Raw genomic sequence first — 20,824 nt, 5'->3', positions numbered from 1 at the left:
GAGGTGAAAGCTGCCACAGCTAGTTTCTCACAGCTTCTACTGCCTTTGAGCTCCCTTCCACTGTTAAAGTGCTGGGCTCCTCTGGACAGAATGGTCTTAGTGACAGACCCAAGCTGGTAAGTGTCTAGAGGATAATGAGACCAATGAAAGGCCTCAAATTCACACCATGTGAGGATCAGAGAGCATTCCATAAGGAGGAAAATGGCTTCCATGCATAGGAGAAGCCTTGGGCAGGGCCAGAGAGCTGTCTTCAAGTATCTTAAGGGAGTCCCTGAGACAAGGGTTCAGAGTTGTCCATCTTGGCTTGGGGAAGCAGGGGCTAGGCGTGTGCGACTGAGCACAACCAGGAAGAAAGTATGGAAGATGGAAAGGGGCAAATTGATGTTCGATGTGAAGAGAAACTTCCTAATGATTAGAGCTACCCTCAAGAATAACAGCCTGCTTCAGGAGATGGCGGGTGCCCCCTCATTAAGGGTCCTGAGAGTAGAGGAAATTCTTTCTCCACATATGAGTTGGATTAGATGGTCACTGAGGTCCCTTCTAGCTCTGAAATTCTGTGCCCAGAGAAAAGGAGGAGGAGGAAGAGAAGAAAGGAAAGGAAGAAAAGGAAGAGGAAAAGGAAAAGGAAGAGGAAGAGGAGGAAGGAGAGGTTGCTAAAAGCTAAACGCAGCCCCCTCCCCCTCCCTTCTTTTCTTCTAGTTTAGATCATTTGTATAGGAAACAGTGCTGAAAGGCCTCTAGGGGAAGGTGCCCAAATCCTAGCCATCATTTCTCATTTCATTCTACTTTTATGGATCAGGAGAGATTTTACCTTCAGTCTTGATTTTCAGAGCAGTTCGAACCAAGGCAAATAGTGTGGCATTAAACATGACTGTTCCATCGCTGTTGAGAGGCATGTTCATGGCAACTAATCTCTGTAAATAAAAAGACAACTATCTTCAGAGAAGCAATAAACACATCCCCACCATCACCCCAGATGTGGCCGTGGCCCTAGTCTCTGCCTTTTCTGCATGAGCCCTTTTAGGCTTTGGGTCTGAGCCAGTGCGTGGACCATCCCGCCTGCCATTCTATGCTGTCCCTAAGCTGCCCTGCCATACGGTGCCCCATTTTTAACCCTTATCACCTTTTAAAGGCCCATCCCCTTACAAAATTGGGAGGACAGCTCTTGGCCTGCGTCTGTCTGATGGGAGTTGGGATGCAGCAGCATTTCCATTCATGACTTCTGCAGTCTCACATTCCTACTGGTTATTCAGGAAGTAGTTGACTGGTCTCTAAGTCTATGCTTGTTCAAAAGGCTTTCCTAAATTCAACAATTTTGATTAGTTTCTCTCTGTGTCCAAGGATCACAGATTTAAGGTATCTTGGGAGAGGCTGCAAATGCCCATGGTCAACTTTCTCATTTGATAGATGAGAAAACAGAGCTCCAGAGAAAGGGCATAAGGAGCCCAAGGTCAGCAGAAGCAAAATTTGAACCCAATCCTCTGGCTCCAGCCCATACCAAAGCCCTTTCCACTGTGATCTATTGCTTCCTTCACTGTGCATACGCTCAGTTTATACTCGGTTTCATTCAGATTTTTATGCTGCGACACATTTCTACGTGTTTTCCACATTTCTTTTCTCTTGCTAGAGAGGTAACCCTGCCCAGTGGTTAGAGAACCAGCCTTGAGTTCAGTCTTGACCTACACTGCCTTTGTGTCTGAGCAAGTTATGATGCAGGTGAAAGATCCAGTGACTGTGGTCATTTCCACATGCACAGAGCAATGGAGGCCTGAGCCCAGATGGACAGATCTGTTAGCATGGGATGGAGCTTTCAGACCTGTCCTAAGGGCACACACACAATTCCTTCTGTATTTTGTAAAAAGATGCATTAAGGGCTCCTTTCTTCCTTTTTGCTTCCCTATTCCTATCGCCTCCCTCCTCCTGGAAAAATAAAGTTCATATGACAAATACAGGCTATGTCAAGCAAAACACATTTCTCCACTGGCCCGTCCGAAAACGAATCCTGGGTTCTCGGCAACTCTTTAATGGGAAGTTGCCAGCTTCGGTAAAAGGCGCCTTCTCGACCACGTGTCCCCTACACTATTGAAATCAAAGGTGCATTTCCAATCCCCTTTCTTTTCTCCAACCAGACTCTAGCCTCCTGGATGGGACAGCACATAGAATGCTGAGCTGCCCTCAGGAAGCTCCACGTTAAAATGCTGCCTTAGGTACTTCCTAGCTGTGTGACCCTGGGCAAGCCACTTAACCTCTGTCTGCCTCAGTTTCCTCATTAGTAAATGGGACTATTCATAGCACTTGCCTCAAAGGGTTGCAGTGAGGACCAATGAGAAAACATGAAACACACTTGGCCAAGCCTGAAGTGTGACATAAATGCTAGTTTTCGTTGCTGTTGTTGTTATCCTTTGTCACTGGCCTCCTGATCTCCACAGTGACTTGGGCAGATGAGCTGCTCAGTTGTGTTGAAGCTGATGGAAGGTCCCCACAGAAAGATGTGGCTCCTCCTCCTCTGGATTCCTCTTCCCAAATCCCTGAGCCCTGTTTAAGTGATGTGTCTGCTCCCTGCAGCTGTCAAGGGCAGCCAGCATGCATGGCTGGGCACTTTTCCTTTGAAGCCTTCCTAAGGGAAATTGCCCAGTTTCTTTCTGACAGCAGACAAGGACAGAACCACAGTAACCAGTAGCCATATCAACTAGAGTGTTTTTCTGCATGCAGATTTTTCTGAGAATGAGGCAAATCAGCTGCTATTTGGGATTTTACTTTAAACACAATGTCCTGTAGGGGAGGCCTTGGGCCTATACAAATTTAGCCCAATAATTCCTCCCACCTCTAGAAGAGCCTCCAACTGGCAAAGTCTCCATTTCTTTCCCTAAAGAAGGGAAGATATAAAGCAGGACCAGGTCAGAGTTCCAGAGGCAGGAGGATAACCTGGGGCCTGGTTCCAGCAATAGTCCCTGCTGTTCTCATTTCCCTCTCAGAAGCCCAGAGGGATAAGGGGCCTCAGAGGCCCTGCAGAAAGGTACTGAACAAGAGACCATCCAGACTATGAATTCCCTGGCTCCTGAGAGAGTCCCTGACTTTGGTGGGCAAGTTTCTCCTTTTGTTGAGTCCGTCCCCCTACCATCGCCACACCCTCCCTCTGGGCCACACAGAGCAAGGATAATCCAGCCTGTCCAGAAGGAGACACAGCATGGGGTTTCAATCCCGCCCAGGGAGCGGCCCTAGGGCCTGGTGAGGAAGAAGCATTACCTAAGCAGCGGGGGAGAGGCCCTACCTTGCAGGCTACTCTGTGTGGGCACAATTTGCCAAACCCCAGTGGAGGCTGGATCCTTCGAAGCAGAGTCACCACATCCAGGTGCTTAATTCTTCCTCTGAAACAAACATACAGTATGAGGGTGACAGCGGGATGACAATTTGGAGAGAGCCCTGGCTGGCAGCGAGTGTAAAGGAGGTCTTCCAACCCCATCCACCGCCAGGAACATGAGTAAAAGGCCACTTAACCCAAACCTGTTGGGCAGAAAAGCCCTGCACACTTACTTCGCTTCCGGGTCGTATTCTGACCATATCCTTTTGAATTCATCCAAATGATGTGGACCCAAAATAGACCAGTCACGAGTCAGGTAATCAAAGTTGTCCATGATGACAGCCACAAACAGATTGATGATCTAGGTGTGGGGGGGAAATAAAGCTATCTGAATCCTACAGGAGAGGCTTCAGTCGGTGTAGCATGAGGAGGCTGGGGAAGGTCTCAAGGAAATAGCTGTTTGTTTAACTACGAGTCAACTGGACCCCTCCAATCGGCCCTGATGAAGGGCCTACCATCATCTCAGGGGTAAAAGGTACAAAGAAAAGGTTATACAACCACCTTGAAAGGAGTTGGGGGGAGGGGCTAAGGAATTTGAACTCATGGTACAGGAGGCTCACTTACAAGAACCAGGTTTAGCTGAAGCCTTTCTGCACAGCACAGCCTATCCAAGTCTCAGCATGTCCTACCAGGCCCAGGCCACCTCAGAGATCCTTATTCCCCCTGAGATTCTGCAATGCCTTTGCAGGACAGCAGTGGGGGATGGGAGGAGCTGCTCCCTTATTAGTCATATTCTCACAGGTCTCAAAGATGATGGAGAAGCTTCCCCCCACACACACTCATGGCAAAAGTCAGGTGCCAGGGCAGGACTGGAAGGAGCCTACCACACCAGAGAGCTCCCCAGGGGCTCTCACCTGTTGGCAGCCGGGGCAGCGAGTGGCAGAGCCCAGCTCAGCTGGAACTAAGGCTGCCTTGCTAAGTTTGACGCCCAAGGGCTCCAACTCCCTCTGGCCCACACACCTGTGTACTAAGCCAAGATGTGGTCTTTATGACTTACCAGAAAAGCACAGAGCATATAAAAACTGATGAAATAAACAATGGCAAAATTGCTGCCACACGTGAACTCCTCCCCAGGGCTATAATCAGAATCTGGGTCACAGCGCTTCCCAGGAAGACACGCCAGCATGATTTCTTGCCAGGCCTCACCAGTTGCACATCTTTTGGGGGAAAAAGGGACAGGGAAAGGGAAGAGGAGAGAGAAGAAAGGTTACAGAAATACACACACATAAACATACATATGTATTTGTGTGTACGTATAGTATATCATCTGACCTCAAGGATTTTAGGGGACATCAATTTGAATTTTAAAAATTGATTACTTCCAAGTTTTACTGAGTAGATGTTGTTTCTAATACCTATGGTAATTAAGAGATAACTGACAAGCTGGATTCAGCACATTTGTCATTTGTATATAAGCTGGGCTTCTCTAGCACCTGGAAATCATTTGTTCTCCCAAATTGCACCAACATTCCTTCTCCCACCTCACTGATCCTCTCCAGTGGCCTCACAAACCTTGCTGCCGCTGAGGGCCACAAAGACAAGCTTCGGTCCAGTCTACTGCTGACTCAGCCTGACACTGGACGTCATCAAGCTCTTTGAGGTCCCTCAGGTGTCCGTGTTCTAGGACACGCTGTATCATGTGCTCCTCACAATGACCCAGAGTTGGAGAGAATGATTATTTACAAAGGAGGAGATGGTGCTCCAAGAGGCCATGAGCCTCTCTCTGCCCACCCCCCCACCCCTCAGCTGGTGGATGCTAGAGGGAAGGTCCTCCTGCCTCTTTCTACATCAGACTCCTAAGGCTACCTGTTCTGTCATCATGACCTCAGTTTTCACAGACCAAGGAAGAGCCTGAAAGCAGTCCCACACACAAATGCCAAAGGGGACAAGAGGAAGGGAACTGTCACTTGAATCATGGCAAACGGCTTCCACTACAGACACCCTCGCCGACGGAGGGAAGCCAGGCCCCTAGAGGTGGAGCCTGGAGAGCCGCAGGATCACCCATCAGTCACCTGAACAGAAGCAGCACAGCTTGCGGAAATGTCTGGAAGTTGTTGTTCCTATTGATCTGGTTGTTATCTTTCATGGCCACTTTCCCAAACATCTGGAAATAAAAACAATTAGGAAAGATGCTGAATGCTCTTTAAACACGGGAGCTTCTCTAGTCTAATACAACCCCAATGGAAGGAAAACCTGCTGGAGGGGTGGGCACGCTTCATGTGTGTCTCAGTGCCCTTGGGCACCTGTTCCTAACTTCATACCTCGTGGTCATTCTCTGACTAAGAGGGCCCACCACAAGACACAGACCCCCTAGGTCGAAGACAGAAAGAAAGGGCCCACACAGCCCAAGATGTCAATTGCAGCACCTTTGGTGGAAGGTGGGAAAGGGCTAAACACATTTCATAGTAAGACATAATGAAAGTGAAGAATTCAGAGAAGCAAAGAAAGACCTAAGGACTGATTCAAAGTGAAGCAAACCAGAAAACAATATGCATAAGATTAAATATATATAAATGGAAAGAACAACAACAAAAAAGAAATGGAATGCTAAGTATAATGACCAAACTAAGGCTCAGAGAAGAATTAAAAAAAAAAAAGCTGTTTCACTGCAGAGGTAGAGACCTATGGGTGTGGAATTCCCCAACTGATAAATGGTCAAAAGATATGAACAGTGCATTTTCAGATGAAGAAATCAAAGCTATTAAATAGTCACATGAAAAAATGCTCTAAATCACTACAAATTAGAGAAATGCAAGTCAAAATAACTCTGAGATTCCATCTCACACCTATGGCTAACATAACAGAAAAGGAAAATGACAAATGCTGGAGAGGATGTGGGAAAATTGTGGCACTGTGGAGTTGTAAACTGGTCCAAACATCATGGAGAACAATTTGGAACTATACTCAAAGGGTTATAAAAATGTGCCTACTCTTTGAGCCAGCAATACTACCACTAGTCTGCATCCCAAAAAGATCAAAGAAACAAGGAAAGGACTTATGCGTACAAAATAGCCGCTCTTTGTGGGGTGGCAAAGATTTGGAAACTGAAGGGATGCCCATCAATTGGGGAAGGGCTAACAAGTTGTGGTATATGAATGTAATGGAATACTATTGTGCTATAAGAAATGACAGTGGTTTCAGAAAAATCTGGGAAGACCTATATGAATGGATGCAGAGTGAAGTGAGAAGTACCAGGAGAACACCGTACACAGTAACAGCAATATTATAATGATGATCAACTGAGAATGACTTAGATACTCCGATCAAGAACCCAAGACAATTCTGAAAGACCCATGATGAAAAATGCTATCCATTCCAGAGAAAGAACTGATGAACTCTGAGTGCAGATGGAGGCAGACTTGTTAAATTTTATTTTTCTTACCTTTTCTCCCTCACAATATGGCTTAAAGTAACTTTTTTTTTTGCGTGACTTCATGTATATATAGTGAGAACCCTATTTCTTGCTTTATCAATGGGTGAAGGAGAGGATGAGGAGAAGAGGGAATTTGGAAGTGAAAATAATTTAAAAAAAAAAAGGCCATGGCGAAACAAGTCTGGCAAAGTCGCTTTTCACGAGGATCTTCACTCTGACTGAGTTACGCTCCCAACTTCTTGTTTCCTGGCTCCTTCAGAAAGCACAGACTCCCATTCAGGTGGTCTCACATGCATAAGGGAGCCTCCAGTTCTGGTAGTCCCTTGACACTGTCCTATTTTTCTAGCTAGCAAGGCAGCTCTGCTCCTCTCAAGCATGACCTCACAGAGATCAAGTTAGAAATCTCCCTATGATCACATACATCAAAGTCAAGTCTCAGAGAGCAGCCTTGTTTATCTTTTAAAAAGTATCTTTAAAAAGCTGATCTCTGAGGGAACTTCAGGGATGAAAGGATTTTACCTAAGATGCAGACACAATAATTACTATTTGTTTGTTCCAGATTCTCCAATAGTTGTGATAAAACACAATTACACAAAAATACAACAGACATTCATACTGTCTGTCATGGACCCTTCTCCGCCCCAGCCCCAGGAGGCAGCTATAGCAGGCAGGAGCAGCAGCAGCCCCATTCTATGGTTGAAGAAACTGAGCCGTAGAGAATGTGCCATTCAGCAAGTGTCAGGGGCAGGATTTCCACCCACATCCTCCTGATTTGCAGTCCAGGGCTTTACCAACAACACTGTAAGATCAGCCTTGTCAGGTGCCCTTTGACCTCCTGCTGGGCCTGCTCTAACAGAGAAAGGAAGAAGGGAGTCGATCTTATCAGCAGGGGCCAACAAGAGGTACGTGCATTTCCATGCCCTCCACACATGGACAGACTTGGAGGAAAAAGGTCTGGAATGACTTACCTGCATCCCAATGACAGCGTAGATGAAGAACAACATAGCTATGAGAAGGGCAACATATGGGAGAGCCTAAAATAAGACAAGAACCTCCATTAGTCTCTGGTTGGGTGCTAAATCACCAGCTTCCAAGGTATACTTGGACAGCCCATTTAGTGTTGTTCAGGAGAACCCACGCCCTCCCAATCCACTTTTGGATAACTCCACTGTTTTCCTTTCCAATGAGCCTACATTACCCCCTTTGTAATTCCTGATCCCTGCTCCTGTTTAATCAGCAGTGAGAATGTGCCCATGGGGCAGTCAGGAGGGAAAACAGACACTGCCTGCACTCTAGATCCACCACTACAGTGCCACGTTTTGGTTCAACACAAGTGCTACCAAATATGACAACCAGAAACTTGTAAAACAAAAACATTTGAAAGGTTTTCTTCTAAAACTAAAACACTTTGGATTATGCTGTTTCACAGAGGCCAGCAGGTGGGCAAGAGAACTCTCAACAGGTCCAGCTTTTCAAATTTGAATATAAAGTTCCCATGCCAGAGCTTGGAGAACCATGCTGAAGGCTCTGTGGTAAGGCACCCCATTACAGGCGAACTATGGGAGAACTCTGCCTTTCCACCACTTCTAGAGGACGATGGACCAGGCTCTCCGTCCCACTGAATTCAGGCTCCCTGTGAAGGGCAGGACTACTTGTGTTCTGGCCAGGATCCTGCCAACCCATCATCTCACACCTATGTGCGGCTTCAATCACGTGAAATCTCAAGGCAGCACGTGGACACAGTGAACACTCATCTCACTCGCGATGCAATTAAACAGCCAAAGCGCTTCTAACTTAAGTCCTCGGTAGAGAAGCCCAAGGTATGAGCAGATCAGCCAAAAGCATCTAGTTTCTTTCCCATGGTGAACTTCTATGTATGCCCACAAACTATCCTACGAGTATTCACTCATTAAAAATGATATAAAATTTTCTAATCCACAAACATTTACTGAACCCCTCATACTGAATCTTGGGCCAAAAAAAAGAAGACTGGAAGAATGTTCAACTGGACACTCTTTGGGCTGGGTTTCCCTAGGACAACTTCACTAAGAAGCTCAAAAGTATGGGTGACCATCTGCCCCCATGATAGGAAGATTCCAAATCAAACTGAGCCTCCCCTCACCTGAAAGGATTTAATGAAAGTCCACAGCAGCGTCCGGATTCCTTCCCCTCTGCTGAGAAGCTTCACCAGTCTCATTACTCGGAAAAGACGGAAAAATGTGATAGAGATTCTGTTGCTCTCTTCTGAGTTCTGTAGGGTGGTCATGGAGCGGTCAAACACAGTGAGAAGGAGAACATGCAACACTCTCAGAAAAAAAAACAGTAACAGATGTGACAGCGGCAAAGGTAAGAAGTGCAGATGTGTTTCTAAGGCCTTGTCATCTTGAAAAACCATGGTATGAAAGGAAAACATCCATGCTGATAACACAGGGCCACTACGTGGCTGCCACACACACACACACACACCACATGCATCTCCTAGTGTCGAGGAGCTCGGGAGACTGCACACTGACAATGACCATTCTAGAAGGACGATCATGAAAAAGACAGAAAAAACCAGTGGAAAACTAGACATGACCAGAAGAATAAACTTAAAGAAGAGGCAAAGCCACCGGGGATCAGCCACTAGTCTTACCCCAGGAGCAGCAGTTGGGACAGGGACAGGGCTATTTTCACTGTCAGTCGGCTTTAAGAAATCAAATAAAGATGAACAATATTAATGATCAGGAATCATAAGTAGAAGATCAGGAGGACATCTGACACATACACTTCTTGGCATAACACACCAGTCAGCCCCCTCCCGAGAAAATGCCAGGAGAGTTCCACGCCACACGTGCTAGTCACTACTTTTCACCTATTCTGAACCTTTCTAAAGGTCAGCTCAAAGGACAACACACCCGTGAGGCTGAAATATCCCAGGAAAGATTCAAGGCCCCAGTTTTTCCATAAAGGCAAAAGTTTCAAGTCCATTTTTTTGTCTTTCTCAGATGATGTACCCCTTCTTATTTTGAAAAGGGAACAAATGAGGGCCTGAGTCATCCTCAGTGAGGGATGCTGGAGAAGCTTTCTGCCTGAGGAATAGGACTCTGATGAAAGACAGTCTGAAGAACCCAGGGGACCACAGCAATCTGCCTCTGCAGCCCCACATCCACTTTTCACTGACTGGAGCCTGACCCTCTACAGCCACCCTCAGGTAGGCAGTGCAGCCCCGTGCCTTGGTTTTGCCCTTAGGGGACCTCAATTTCATTCGCCAATTTGGAGTTTTGAAACCATTCATGAGAATAACAAGAGGTTTGCTGCCATATAAGATTCCAGTTCACCATCATTTCATAGCACGAGAATCACAGGCAGGAAGCAGGAGGCCTATGGATTGGACTTGAAGCTTCCACGGCATTGCTCTTTTCAGGACATGCTCCATCTTCATTGAGTCCCATTTATTCAGAATTTGTGATTATTTAAGTAGGGGTTGGGCTGAAGCTTTTTGTTTGTTTGTTTGTTTTGCCATATGAACTATGAATTTGCCAAGCAAATTCTTAATATAAATTGTATAATGTAAAGTTTTAAGTTGGATGTTTAAACTTCTTATGAATAAGGATATGAGGATCTTTTTTTCCTCCACTAGTATAAAGCACCACCAATGTAAACCCTGCAATAGTCAAGGAGGAAAGTTTCAAGGGGAAAAAAAGAAAAAGAGAGAAGAAAGGGGAAGGGGAAAAGGAAGGGAAAGCAGTCTCTCAGGAGGCAGGGGAGGGTGATGGGACCTTTTGCTGTATTGTTTGGTGCTGGGGGAGGGGTGAATCTAAGGGGTAGCATCTCAAAGCTCTCCCAAAAGGTGGCAGAGGATGAGGGGAAGGGGAGGATCCTTAGGATATCACTGGAAGGAAATGTGGAAACTAAAGGGCACCTCCTACTTTAAGGAATTCTTCCCCAAAGAAAACACAGTAGAAAATGCCTACAAAAGAAAAGCCAGAAAAGAAAAAGGAAGGGGAATCAAAGAACAATAACTGCAGAAAAGTAAATTAAAACGCACCACAAGAGAGCCCAAGAGCAAGCGGCTCTGAATCGGATGAAAACAGAGGCATTCTTTGGTGACCGGTTCAGAAAACGGCCTCTGTAAATGAGCTTGTTCAGTGAAGCTCCGGGGGCTTCCTGTACTTTCCCTCTTCTGCTGACCAGCTTTTCTAAAGGCCACAGCTTTCTAACCTAAAACTGATCCTGGGAATAGGAACAAAGAGTCGCCATCTCCCCCCCAAGATCTGTGGGGTCCTTGGTCATGCCCACATGGCAGCTCTTGTCCAGGGATGCACTAATCTAGTGAGAATAAGAGGGGTATGGTCGCCTCACCTCTCTCTGTCTGATGCTCCAGGAAAGTGTAGGTGCTCACTTCCTAAATCCCTCCAGCCCTCTTGTCTGTTCACAAATATTTGAAGAGCCATTTTCTCAAGCCTCCCTCCTCCGACTGTAATTCAGCCCAGGCAGCTTCCCTTGCCTACTTTCTGGCCTGCCCTCAGTCTGACCCTCTGCAAGACTGATTTTCATATGAGGTCAAGGGAGTTAGTCAAGAAGACTTAGGAAGTACAACTCTCTTTTCAAATGAACCCTTTGAAGGATGAGAAACCAGTGGGCTGTGAACTGAAGACCAAGGCTATCCATTGGGTTATTTAAAATGAAAGAAGGATGTAATGGGTGTGGCCACACAACATTCATGGAGGGAGTAAGAACCTTGAGAGCAAAGCCAGCATAAAATCCATGAGGAAAACACCCAGACCTTCCTGATACAGCCTATCACCCCCCTCTAGCAGGGCCAGTATGCTCACTCATAGGCTCTCACAGGATTCACATGACAGAAGATACCTCTGAGATCCTCAAGCTCCACCCTCTCATTTTACAGATGAGGAAAACTGAGGCCCAGAGACCTGTAGTCACTGAGATTCAAATCCAAGCCTAGTAGCTCCAAAGCAGGATGCTGTCCACTGCCCCACAATGCTGTGTGGTGGGTGACAGCTTCACTGGCTGATGTAACTGGGAATGCTTTAGTTTAGAAATCAGAGAGATGGGAAGAGGAGAAACATCCCAGATGCCAAAATATCTTTAAAAGTTTTATCTCAAATGCAAACATTCTCAGCTGAGTGAGAAAGGAGAGAGGCAGGTGATTTTCAGGGTTGGCTGGCATAGTTTTCATTGAGAAGCTGTTCACCCCCAGGAAATCTCTGAGGGTTGCAGAAGGGCCATCTGGAAGGTGTGGCCAGTCAGGGCTGGGCCATGGATGGACTCCAGGGGAGAGGGGGGTTTCACTGACAGGATATTCAGTTATAAGTGAGTTGGGTGGGTGAGAATCTGGGACTCAGTTTAAATCCCAGGGGCCCCAGAAAGAAAGCAGTTTGGCTCCCTGTCTCTCTCACCCTGGCTCACAGGTAGCTTTGAAACAAGGAGAGATGGCTGGAATGTGGTAACCAGGCACCAGTTAACTGTTGGATTTTGGTATCACCTCCCAAGGGATATGACTTTCAACCAGAGCCAGTCCATACCAGCAGGGCTCCTCTGACTTTGCTTGCACTCATCAGGATGAGGCCAGCAAATCCTGGGAGGACCGAAGGTGCTGTCAGGCTGAGGGACTTCTTAGGCCTCGGGGCAGTGTCAGAGGGTCCAGGCCACTGCTGCTCTTTGTCCTCTCCCCTCTGCCCAACTCTAACAGGATGAACACAAGGATTCCCTGCAGCTACACTGCAGTTGTCCAGCCCTTGGTGGTGGTGGGGGGGGGGTCCCTCACCTTGAGGTCTTAAATTAGGAGGGAGTGATAATTTTCTTCTGCTTCCACCTTTATCTCACAGAGATAAACTTACACAACTTTCTAAAGAAGTCAGGAGAGAGCCCTTAGTCAAAGACCGTAAGAGGCTAGATCCCAAGCAGGGCTAAAGCCAAAGCATTTCTGCCAGAGAAAGCTACCAAGACTATGAGTGACCGGGATCCTGTAGTCTCACTCTGCTTTCTGGGTCACTCCCTTAGCTCTATCATGAGGCGCTTCTGCAGTTTCGATGACTGGATACCTGCTGAAAATCCCTCTGAGTGGCCTGAAGGACCCATCCTAAAAGGGCGAGTGTCAGACTCTTCAGGAGGTAAACTAAATGACGTCGTCAGAGATTTGAGATTATGACCGACTCTGATAATCTGGGCGATACGAGAATAAACGTTCTGAAACTCTCAACAGGAAACAAGAGGTAATGTTTGCCAAACAAGTCATCAGCCCCTGGGACAGACACTGTGAGCACTTTGATGATGAAGCTTAAATGCCAGCACCACATCTTGTTTCTAGGTTTTGTCTTTTTACCTTCCAAAAAAGAAAGAAACAGATATCAATGAAGCTCCCTCAATCAACTGAGCTCCCTATTAATTTTCTGACATTTTAGAAGGTTTTGTAATACTGTAAGCAAATGTGTTGAAAACGTGAATTTAAAAACAATTAAACTGTGAATGAAGCCAGGTGGAAAACTGGGGGGGGGGGGGAAGAAAACCAGGTGAGCATGCATGGGAGCTTTAGAAAGGGTCATCGAAAGTGTTTTAAGCAAAAAAATACAAATGCAAGTTGATCATTTCCAGACAATAATCTGCCTTTTGGAAAGCAAGAGATAGCTATTAATCCTCACAGGTTCTTTTGGCCAATCACAGAACCAGCTGTGACTGGCCCAGGGGACGCCCCCTCTCAGGGCCTGCACCTGAAACCAAGGAAAACAATTTAGATGACCACAGTCAATCTTTGGTATGTCCTGTGAAACTCTGTGAAAACCAAGCGTGAAGAAGCCAAAGAGTACATGGTCTTTAGTAGTGAGGCCAGTTTGACAATAACGTCAACAGATATAAGCTTACACATACTTGCCTCTACAATTTTCTAAAAATAAAATGAATATGAAAATCAATTAGGCAACAGAAAAGGAATGTCAACAGAAGTTGGGGAAATTATAGAATGGGTGAAGAACTAGAAACGACTGCAACAAACTGTTGATAAACTGATAAACAGGTGTCATTTCACTATTGCAAGGAAATCCCAGCCTATAATGCCTGTCAGCAAATTCCTGTGACTGACAGACTGAGGCCCTGGGAGGTTATCAGTGGGTAGGACCAGCAGGAGGATGGCCTTGGACCCCTGGTGGTCAGCTTCCAGCTCTCTCCTAGGACTCTGTGTTGGGGTTCTCCTGACAACTCGGTGACTGAGCATGGAGCCTGCTAGGGACAACAACTAGCATGATCCTCAACAACTCTTGTTGTCTCTGGGCCTCAGTGACCACATCTGTAAATGAGGGGGCTGGGCTTGAGGCCTCTCGGGTCCCCTCCAAGTTAACTCTGTAATCCTCTGATCTGCATTACAGGCTACAGAGGAAAAGTGAACAATTCATTCGCTTCTGGGAAAACTCAAGGAGACAGAACACTAGAGCAGAGGTCATTACCCTTTTCTGTCCCAAGGACCCCTTTGGCAGAACAGTGCATTAAATGAAATGCAGGGGATGACAAAGGGAATGACACCTACATTCCGCACTCTTGGAAAAGCTCTCCGGAGATCAGGTGAAGAAGCCCTGGTTTAGAGCATTCTCTGAACTGAAGTCCTTTGTGAACAAAGGGAGGATCCAGGAAACTCCTGAAAGGGGTGACCGGCCACCTGTGAGCCCAACTCCAACCAAAATGGATGACAACAAGATGGCTCCTCTCATGTTCGGACAGGGTGGGGCTACTATAGTCCAACACAGCAAAACTCCCTTTGACTAAACCTGGTTTTGTTGTGTTGACATCATTGTTGTCATCATCATCATCATCACATGCACACACGCACGCATACGTACATACAACGACATAGGAAATGTGTGCCTTTGTCCCCTCTCATGGTTGCTAGGTGGTCTTGTGGACAGAGCAGAGCTCTGGGCCTGCAGTCAGAAAGGCCTGAGTTCATATCCAGTCTCAGACACTTGTAGGGTGTCCCTGAGCAAGTCACTGCCTCAGTTTCTTCAAATGTAAATTAACAACAGTCAACTGCCTCATGGTGTCGTTGTGTGAATCAAATGAGACATCTGTAAAATGCTTATCACAGTGCCCGGCACATACTAGGCACATGACAAATGCTTGTTCTCCTTCGTCTTGTAACACAGGGAGCAGGGCTCCTGCACTTTGCCACTAGGGCACAAGGCATGGGTAATTCTGGGGGTGATGCAACATTCAGGCAGTCTTCATTCACACACGCTCAGACGGGAAGACCACCGGTATCGGCATTCCCTTGGACTCAGTCTTTCAGCAAGGTCTCACTGAAATGGCCTGGGGTGTCCTCAGGGCTGCGCTCCACTGACCTCATTCAGCAGAGGTGAATACTCTGATCAGCTAAATGCCTCCTGCCAATCATGTGGCTCAACAGACGTAGTGCCCTCCAGAGAGTCTGCTCTTGGATTTGATGGGGTGAGACATCACTGACTAAGAGAATATGATACAAAAGTATAAACAGGACAAATGAGAGAGAAGAGATTCCTGGTCAAGGCTGTTTAAGCACTTGTGGAAAGTCCCTTTCTAATGTCAAAGGCCTGCTGCTGGAAAACCAAGGTGAGAAGCCAACTCCAGAATGGGAAGGACAACCGGAGCTCAAGTGGCAAGAGTGAGGGCCTGTGGGAAGGGTCACCACCTCCCAGAGCCTCACTCATGCCCTGGGGTGAAGATCGGGCTGGTTTACACAATCCCTCAAGCTGAAGCTGATGAGATTTGATACGCTGCGACTATCAGAAATTGGGACGTGCATCCAGGGCCTACACCTGGTCCCAGGAGGGGTCTTAGGTGCCGAGCCTTCATGGTGAGTGACTCCAGCCTTTTTTACATGTCCATTACTCAAATATAATCAAACCCTTCAGAAGCCTCATGATGAGATCCTGCCCCTTGAATGCTGGGATATTACACAGTACTTCCCCTTCACTATAATGCAGCCAGTAACAACCACACTATCTCCTTTCTTTCCAGCAGTTTGACTTTCTTCAGAATGCTTTCTCATACATTTGTCACATTTTATCATCACCTGTAAGCTAGGCAGCCATGATCCTATTTGTCAGATGAGGAAACTAAAATTTAAGGGTGGCAAGAGACTTGCTCAAGGTGGCCCAGCACCTGAGCAGCAGGATGTGGATGAGGACACAGGCCTCCTGAGCCCAAGCTGGTTCCCTTTCCCCCATGCTCAGCTGTAGCACCACCTCACTCACGTACACAAGGGTCACAAGAAGGTTTTGCTGTGCATAGGGACCAGCTCATGCAGAACCCCCTGCTCTCCCCACAAGGAGTAGCAGACAGACAGAATGATGAAGATTCGGGCCCCATGCTGGGCGTCAAAGAGAAGTCTTTTTGCACCAGGAAAGCCCCCCTGCCCACAAGTCACGTCTGAATCATGCACAGAGACTGAGGCGATGTTTCAGATAACACTCCACATAACTAGAAATGATAGGGCATCAAGAAATCAAATGTGCCAAGCACACAATGGGTTTTTGATCAATGTTTGTTACATGAGCGTCACCTGATGGAAGTGTCCCCAGCCTCCTTTAATCCTGGCTCATCAGGCTTCCAGTGTGGGCAGCCATCAACAAGGGCTAACCAGAATGGGAACCGAGAGCCTTCCCCCTTTTTAGCATCTTCTGTCCTGGGAGGCTGGGGTCAGGAGGTTTCTAGGTGAGGCAGACCGACCTCTCCTTCGCTACCCTGACACCACTAGATGGGGTTTAAGAAACAAAACATACTGCGCCCTCCTTCTGAAGAGCGGCCTCCTCCCTTGCCATGCTGAGGAGCAGCAGGCTTAAGAAGACTGTGGCCTAAACCAATGTCAAACAGTGGACTCCAAGAAGATGATGATGACATCACCTGTGCAGCAACTTCATGAGGCAGGTGGGAGCAAGCATTATTATTGTCCCCCTCTAGCAAATGGAAAATTTGAGGTTCTGAGACACACGGTTACTTATTCAGGCCACATGGCTAATTAACGGTAGAGTTCAATTCTCAAATAAAAAGGTCATACCTAGTCTTCAGGAAAATGTTGCCAGGTCCTCCATACATTTAAAAAAAAATCCAAATTGGTTTTTGTCTCGTGCATTTTTTGCGAGATTTGTTTTTAAAGAGGGATAAATTACTTTTGGCTTCCAAGTCAATGCCGAACACAGGCAGGGGTTCCAGGGGCCATGTTTACATGTGTGCAAACATGACAGCATTTACTGGATAATGGGCAAGGTTTGCTACTTACATTCACTTCCGTAATAGCGATATCAACAACGCTACCAACAACAATTAAGGCATCAAAAGTGTTCCATGCATCAGTGAAATAGTGCTGCTAGAGCAAGCGGCCAGGAAGACCCCGGAGAGAGAAAGCACAGGGGACAAAAAAGAAGAGAAGGACAGTGTTAGAAGAGAGCGACCCGGTCTCCCTGGACGGAGGTGGCGAGCTCCCACCACTCCTGGGAAGAGCAGTGGAAACCCCCAAGACCCCATGCGTCCACACCACGGGAGGCCTTCTCAGAAATCAGGAGGGAGCAGCTGCCCCACCTTTCCTATCAGAGGCTAGAAGGCACAATGATCGCAAAGATGGCATTCTTCAAAAACCGGGAGGCTCGAGCATGAGCTGCAAGTGTAGAAGATGCCTAGAGAGAAAGGCTTCATGAGGAGCGCCGCTGGCAGCCTCCCCAGAGGCAGGGCTTTTGGAGCAGACTCCTTGTGCACTCTTAGGTTAAGTCAAACGGCTACCTGTGACTTGTCCAGATGATGGAAACTGAAGGGAGGGGAGAGGAGGAAGACGAAGGGAGGCAAACCAAAGAGGGAAGAAGCACAGGGCAGGCAAAGGCCAAGGCAAGGGGTGCATACTCACGTCTGCTTCGCTGAGAGCGACGTCGACAATGCTGCCGATAACGATGAGGGAGTCAAACGTATTCCAGGCATCACTAAAATATCCCTGGACAGAGCAGGCAGGGGCAGACATTTATGATCACATACCAAATGCCGTTTGACCTACATGGGGAAATTCCTACTCCTGCAAACTATTGCAGATTACTGCGGGGAGGAGAGTGGCAGGCAGGGAGAAACAGAATTCATTGAACTAGGCTGCTGGGCCAACAGGAAAACCAAAATGGAACCAACAATATTGTCTACTGAAGGAAAGGCACTCAGAGGACTGTGTGTGTGTGTGTGCGCGTGTGTGTACTATTTCATAATGACCACCAACAGGCAGCAAGTGTTCTCTGGGGGGCTTACGCTAGTGTGCTCAGCAATGACGCAGCGCTGTCTCAGCAGGCCAATGGAGTAACAAGTGGGATGGGCAGAGGTGGAAGATACCTTCCGGCCCCACTTCGCTCTTCTAACCTCAAACCCCAGGCACCAGCCATCCCAGTCTCTCCCTGCTTCAGATGATATCAAGCACCTTCTTTTTCCTCCCTATGCTGACAATGTCCAAGGCAGGAGCCCTCGCTGGGGTGGCAGCCTCTAGAGTGTACCCTGTGAGGCTTACTGGGGACAAGGGGAGAAATTAATGCTTTCATGAGTCAAGAAGGGCTTGATCTGCAACTGTCTTGCTCTGGAGGAAAAGTGAAAGCACCTGTAGAAATAAATGCCCATGGAAATGAGCAACAAGACTGAACGGCTTCTAGTTCCGGTTCACCCCCAGCCTAGGTGCCTAGGCCGATTTCAGGCCTGCAGGAAACCAGGTGCTTCCTTAGCACCTGTCTCTCGAGGTGCCCGGCATGTTTGTTTTCTTCTTCCCCACCTCCTCTTGTCTAGCAGAATCTACTCTTAGTTAAGCAGTCTAATAAACTTTTGTGCTAAAGTACAAATAACTGATAGGTCTACCACAACACATGGTAGGCACTTAATAAACACTTGAATTAATTAATCCTAATCTACTATGCTTCTCTTCCCAGAAGTATTTTGCATTTTAACAGAGGGACAATACCTTAACCCAAAGAGATTTCAGAAATCGGTGCTAAGTTAAAGAGGAAGACACATTTGTAGTTAGGAAAAGTCTTCCATTACACCATAAAGGCGGGTCTTTTTTTTTTAGGTCAGACTTTTTCTAAATAAAAAGAAAACATTAACTTATTCCCAACTTATAGGGTTGGCAATTCCCACCCCGCCCCAGCCCCTCAACTGCTGCCCTAGTTCTTGGGAGGTAGCAGGGGGAGAAGGGCTGTCTTAGTCTCTTCTTATCACTTGCTACATGAGTAGGAAGATGTCAGAGGTAGACAGCACACTTATGGCTCAGGCACCCACAACCAACACGGAACTGAGCATGGCTTAGGAAAAGCTCCGTGGCGTAGGCAGGCTGTCTCCTCTCATCTGGACCTCGGGGCCCCCTGGTTTGGCGCTCCTGAGAGCCTTCTGCTAGCTTCCTTTTGGGAAGTGGTCATGAAATAATGAGTTGGGACAAGAATGAATCACTGTCAACTTCATCCTCTCCACTCAGCCAGTGACTGACTCCTCCCCCTCTTTCCTTTTCAGACTCGTGACCCCTACCAGCCTAGTCTCAGCTGGCTCACTGCATTAAGCGACCTCCCTGCTTCAATCACTTGGCTGATCAGTCAATCAGCAAGCATTTATTAGGTGCCTACTGTGTGTCCGGCACTGTGCTGGCTGGAGATACAAATACAAAGAAGGAAACAGTCCCCGCTTGCATGGAGCTTACACTCTAACGAGGGAAACCACAAGTACACACGAAACCATGGTCCATAAAGATAACATTAACAAATATAACAGTTGTTGTATGCACACACCGAGCATTTAGACAGAAGGTAGCTAGGAGACAGGGCAGGTGGGGGGAGGGGGGTGGGCTCTGGCCTCTCTTCCCCTCCCCTCCATTCTGACTGCAGCCAGACCTATTTTGCTCAAGCCCTCATCTGCTCGTGTCTCTTCTCTACCCAGAATCTAGAAGAGGTCCTGGCTGCCTATGTAGCTACGGGGCTGACACCTCAGCCGGGCTTCCACCGGACTACGTGGCCACAGGGGGACCAACATTCAACCTTCCCAGTGACTTGTCCAGATCTTTTCCAGGCACATTCCTACCCCTGCCCAACAGATACACATCAGGCTTCCCTTTGCTTCTTCTACTCCTTGTATGTAGAATACATTCCCCCCTTCTCTGACAAGTCAATTCCTATTCAAGGCCCATCTAAAATTCCACCTCCTCAAAGAGGGCTAAGAGGGATTCTTCTCTTCTCTGAAACAAATATCATTTTGTTAACATTCATGATGTACCCATTACACAGAACGTGCTATGGTAGGCCAGGCAGCACTACCCAGGGGCAAACTCTTGGATCTGGAGTCAGAGGGCACAGATGGGACTCCCTGTTCTGCCACTTAAAACTGTGATTTGGGCAGGATATTTCAACTCACTAGGCCTCAGACTCCAGATCTATACAACAAGGGGGTTGAGTGAGATTGCCTGTCTAAGATCCATCAAAAACTATTTGAGAATAGTGCCAGTAGGCTACAAAGTGTCCGGTTTCAAGGTTTTATACCCACAGCCTGGGATTCTTTGGAAGAGACAACACAGACGCTATACAAATCTAACAAGTACACTTAGCACCAATTTGTGGGCAAAAGGGAGAAAACCAACTGGTTTAGTTAACAAAACAGAAACCAACCCAACTCATGGTATGCTCAGTACAAATAAATGAGATCTGAACTGTCACATTTCCTTATGTGGTGATGAACTGCAGAACGTTGATTTCCTTAACCTGATATTACGGAAAATCTGGCAGAGTCAGCTACTTCTAATAATTAGAACAGGGTCTTTTTCTGGTTCAGATGAAACACTCTGGGTGCGTTTGCAATAATTCGACACTGCACTGTTTTCTAATCCTATCCTTAAAGGTACAAGAACTGCTCCCCCCACTTTCTTGCTGTTCTTTTGTTCCTGAGCTTTTTGTTTGCTCCCACAGTTTACTCTACATTCAGCCATTCCCTCAATTTTCACATAGAGAAAAAAGATCAAATGCGAAAAGTTATTTATGAAGGGGCTCAAATTATCTTCTACCACTTTTTCTCTGTATATCATGTGTGATGCTAGGGCATAAGAGGCTCCATTAGGGCCCTAATCCTAGTGA

At 47.0% G+C, this 20,824-nt stretch overlaps 1 protein-coding gene across 7 annotated transcripts in view; it reads right to left on the bottom strand.

The window, feature by feature from the left end:
* Positions 1 to 20,824, bottom strand: part of CACNA1D (calcium voltage-gated channel subunit alpha1 D) — a 360,797-nt gene that overhangs the window by 47,571 nt on the left and 292,402 nt on the right. For 5 of the 7 annotated variants that reach the window (XM_020970566.2, XM_078152054.1, XM_078152055.1 and 2 more), the window contains 9 exons: positions 17,599 to 17,682; positions 9,370 to 9,420; positions 8,857 to 8,985; positions 7,703 to 7,768; positions 5,374 to 5,465; positions 4,359 to 4,518; positions 3,535 to 3,662; positions 3,272 to 3,368; positions 812 to 914 (listed from right to left, as the gene is read on the bottom strand). In XM_020970566.2, coding sequence (XP_020826225.1) covers positions 812 to 914; positions 3,272 to 3,368; positions 3,535 to 3,662; positions 4,359 to 4,518; positions 5,374 to 5,465; positions 7,703 to 7,768; positions 8,857 to 8,985; positions 9,370 to 9,420; positions 17,599 to 17,682 — 910 coding nt within the window. The remainder of the gene's footprint in view (positions 1 to 811; positions 915 to 3,271; positions 3,369 to 3,534; positions 3,663 to 4,358; positions 4,519 to 5,373; positions 5,466 to 7,702; positions 7,769 to 8,856; positions 8,986 to 9,369; positions 9,421 to 17,598; positions 17,683 to 20,824) is intronic. The other 2 variants (XM_020970569.2, XM_020970568.2) reach the window with 1 other exon arrangement.

Source organism: Phascolarctos cinereus, unplaced genomic scaffold (assembly GCF_003287225.1).
Source record: "Phascolarctos cinereus isolate Bilbo 61053 unplaced genomic scaffold, phaCin_HiC Scaffold_4;HRSCAF=312, whole genome shotgun sequence".
Lineage (NCBI taxonomy): Eukaryota > Metazoa > Chordata > Mammalia > Diprotodontia > Phascolarctidae > Phascolarctos > Phascolarctos cinereus.
Note: the sequence above shows the minus strand (reverse complement) of the source record. Positions and strands in the feature narration are given on the sequence as shown.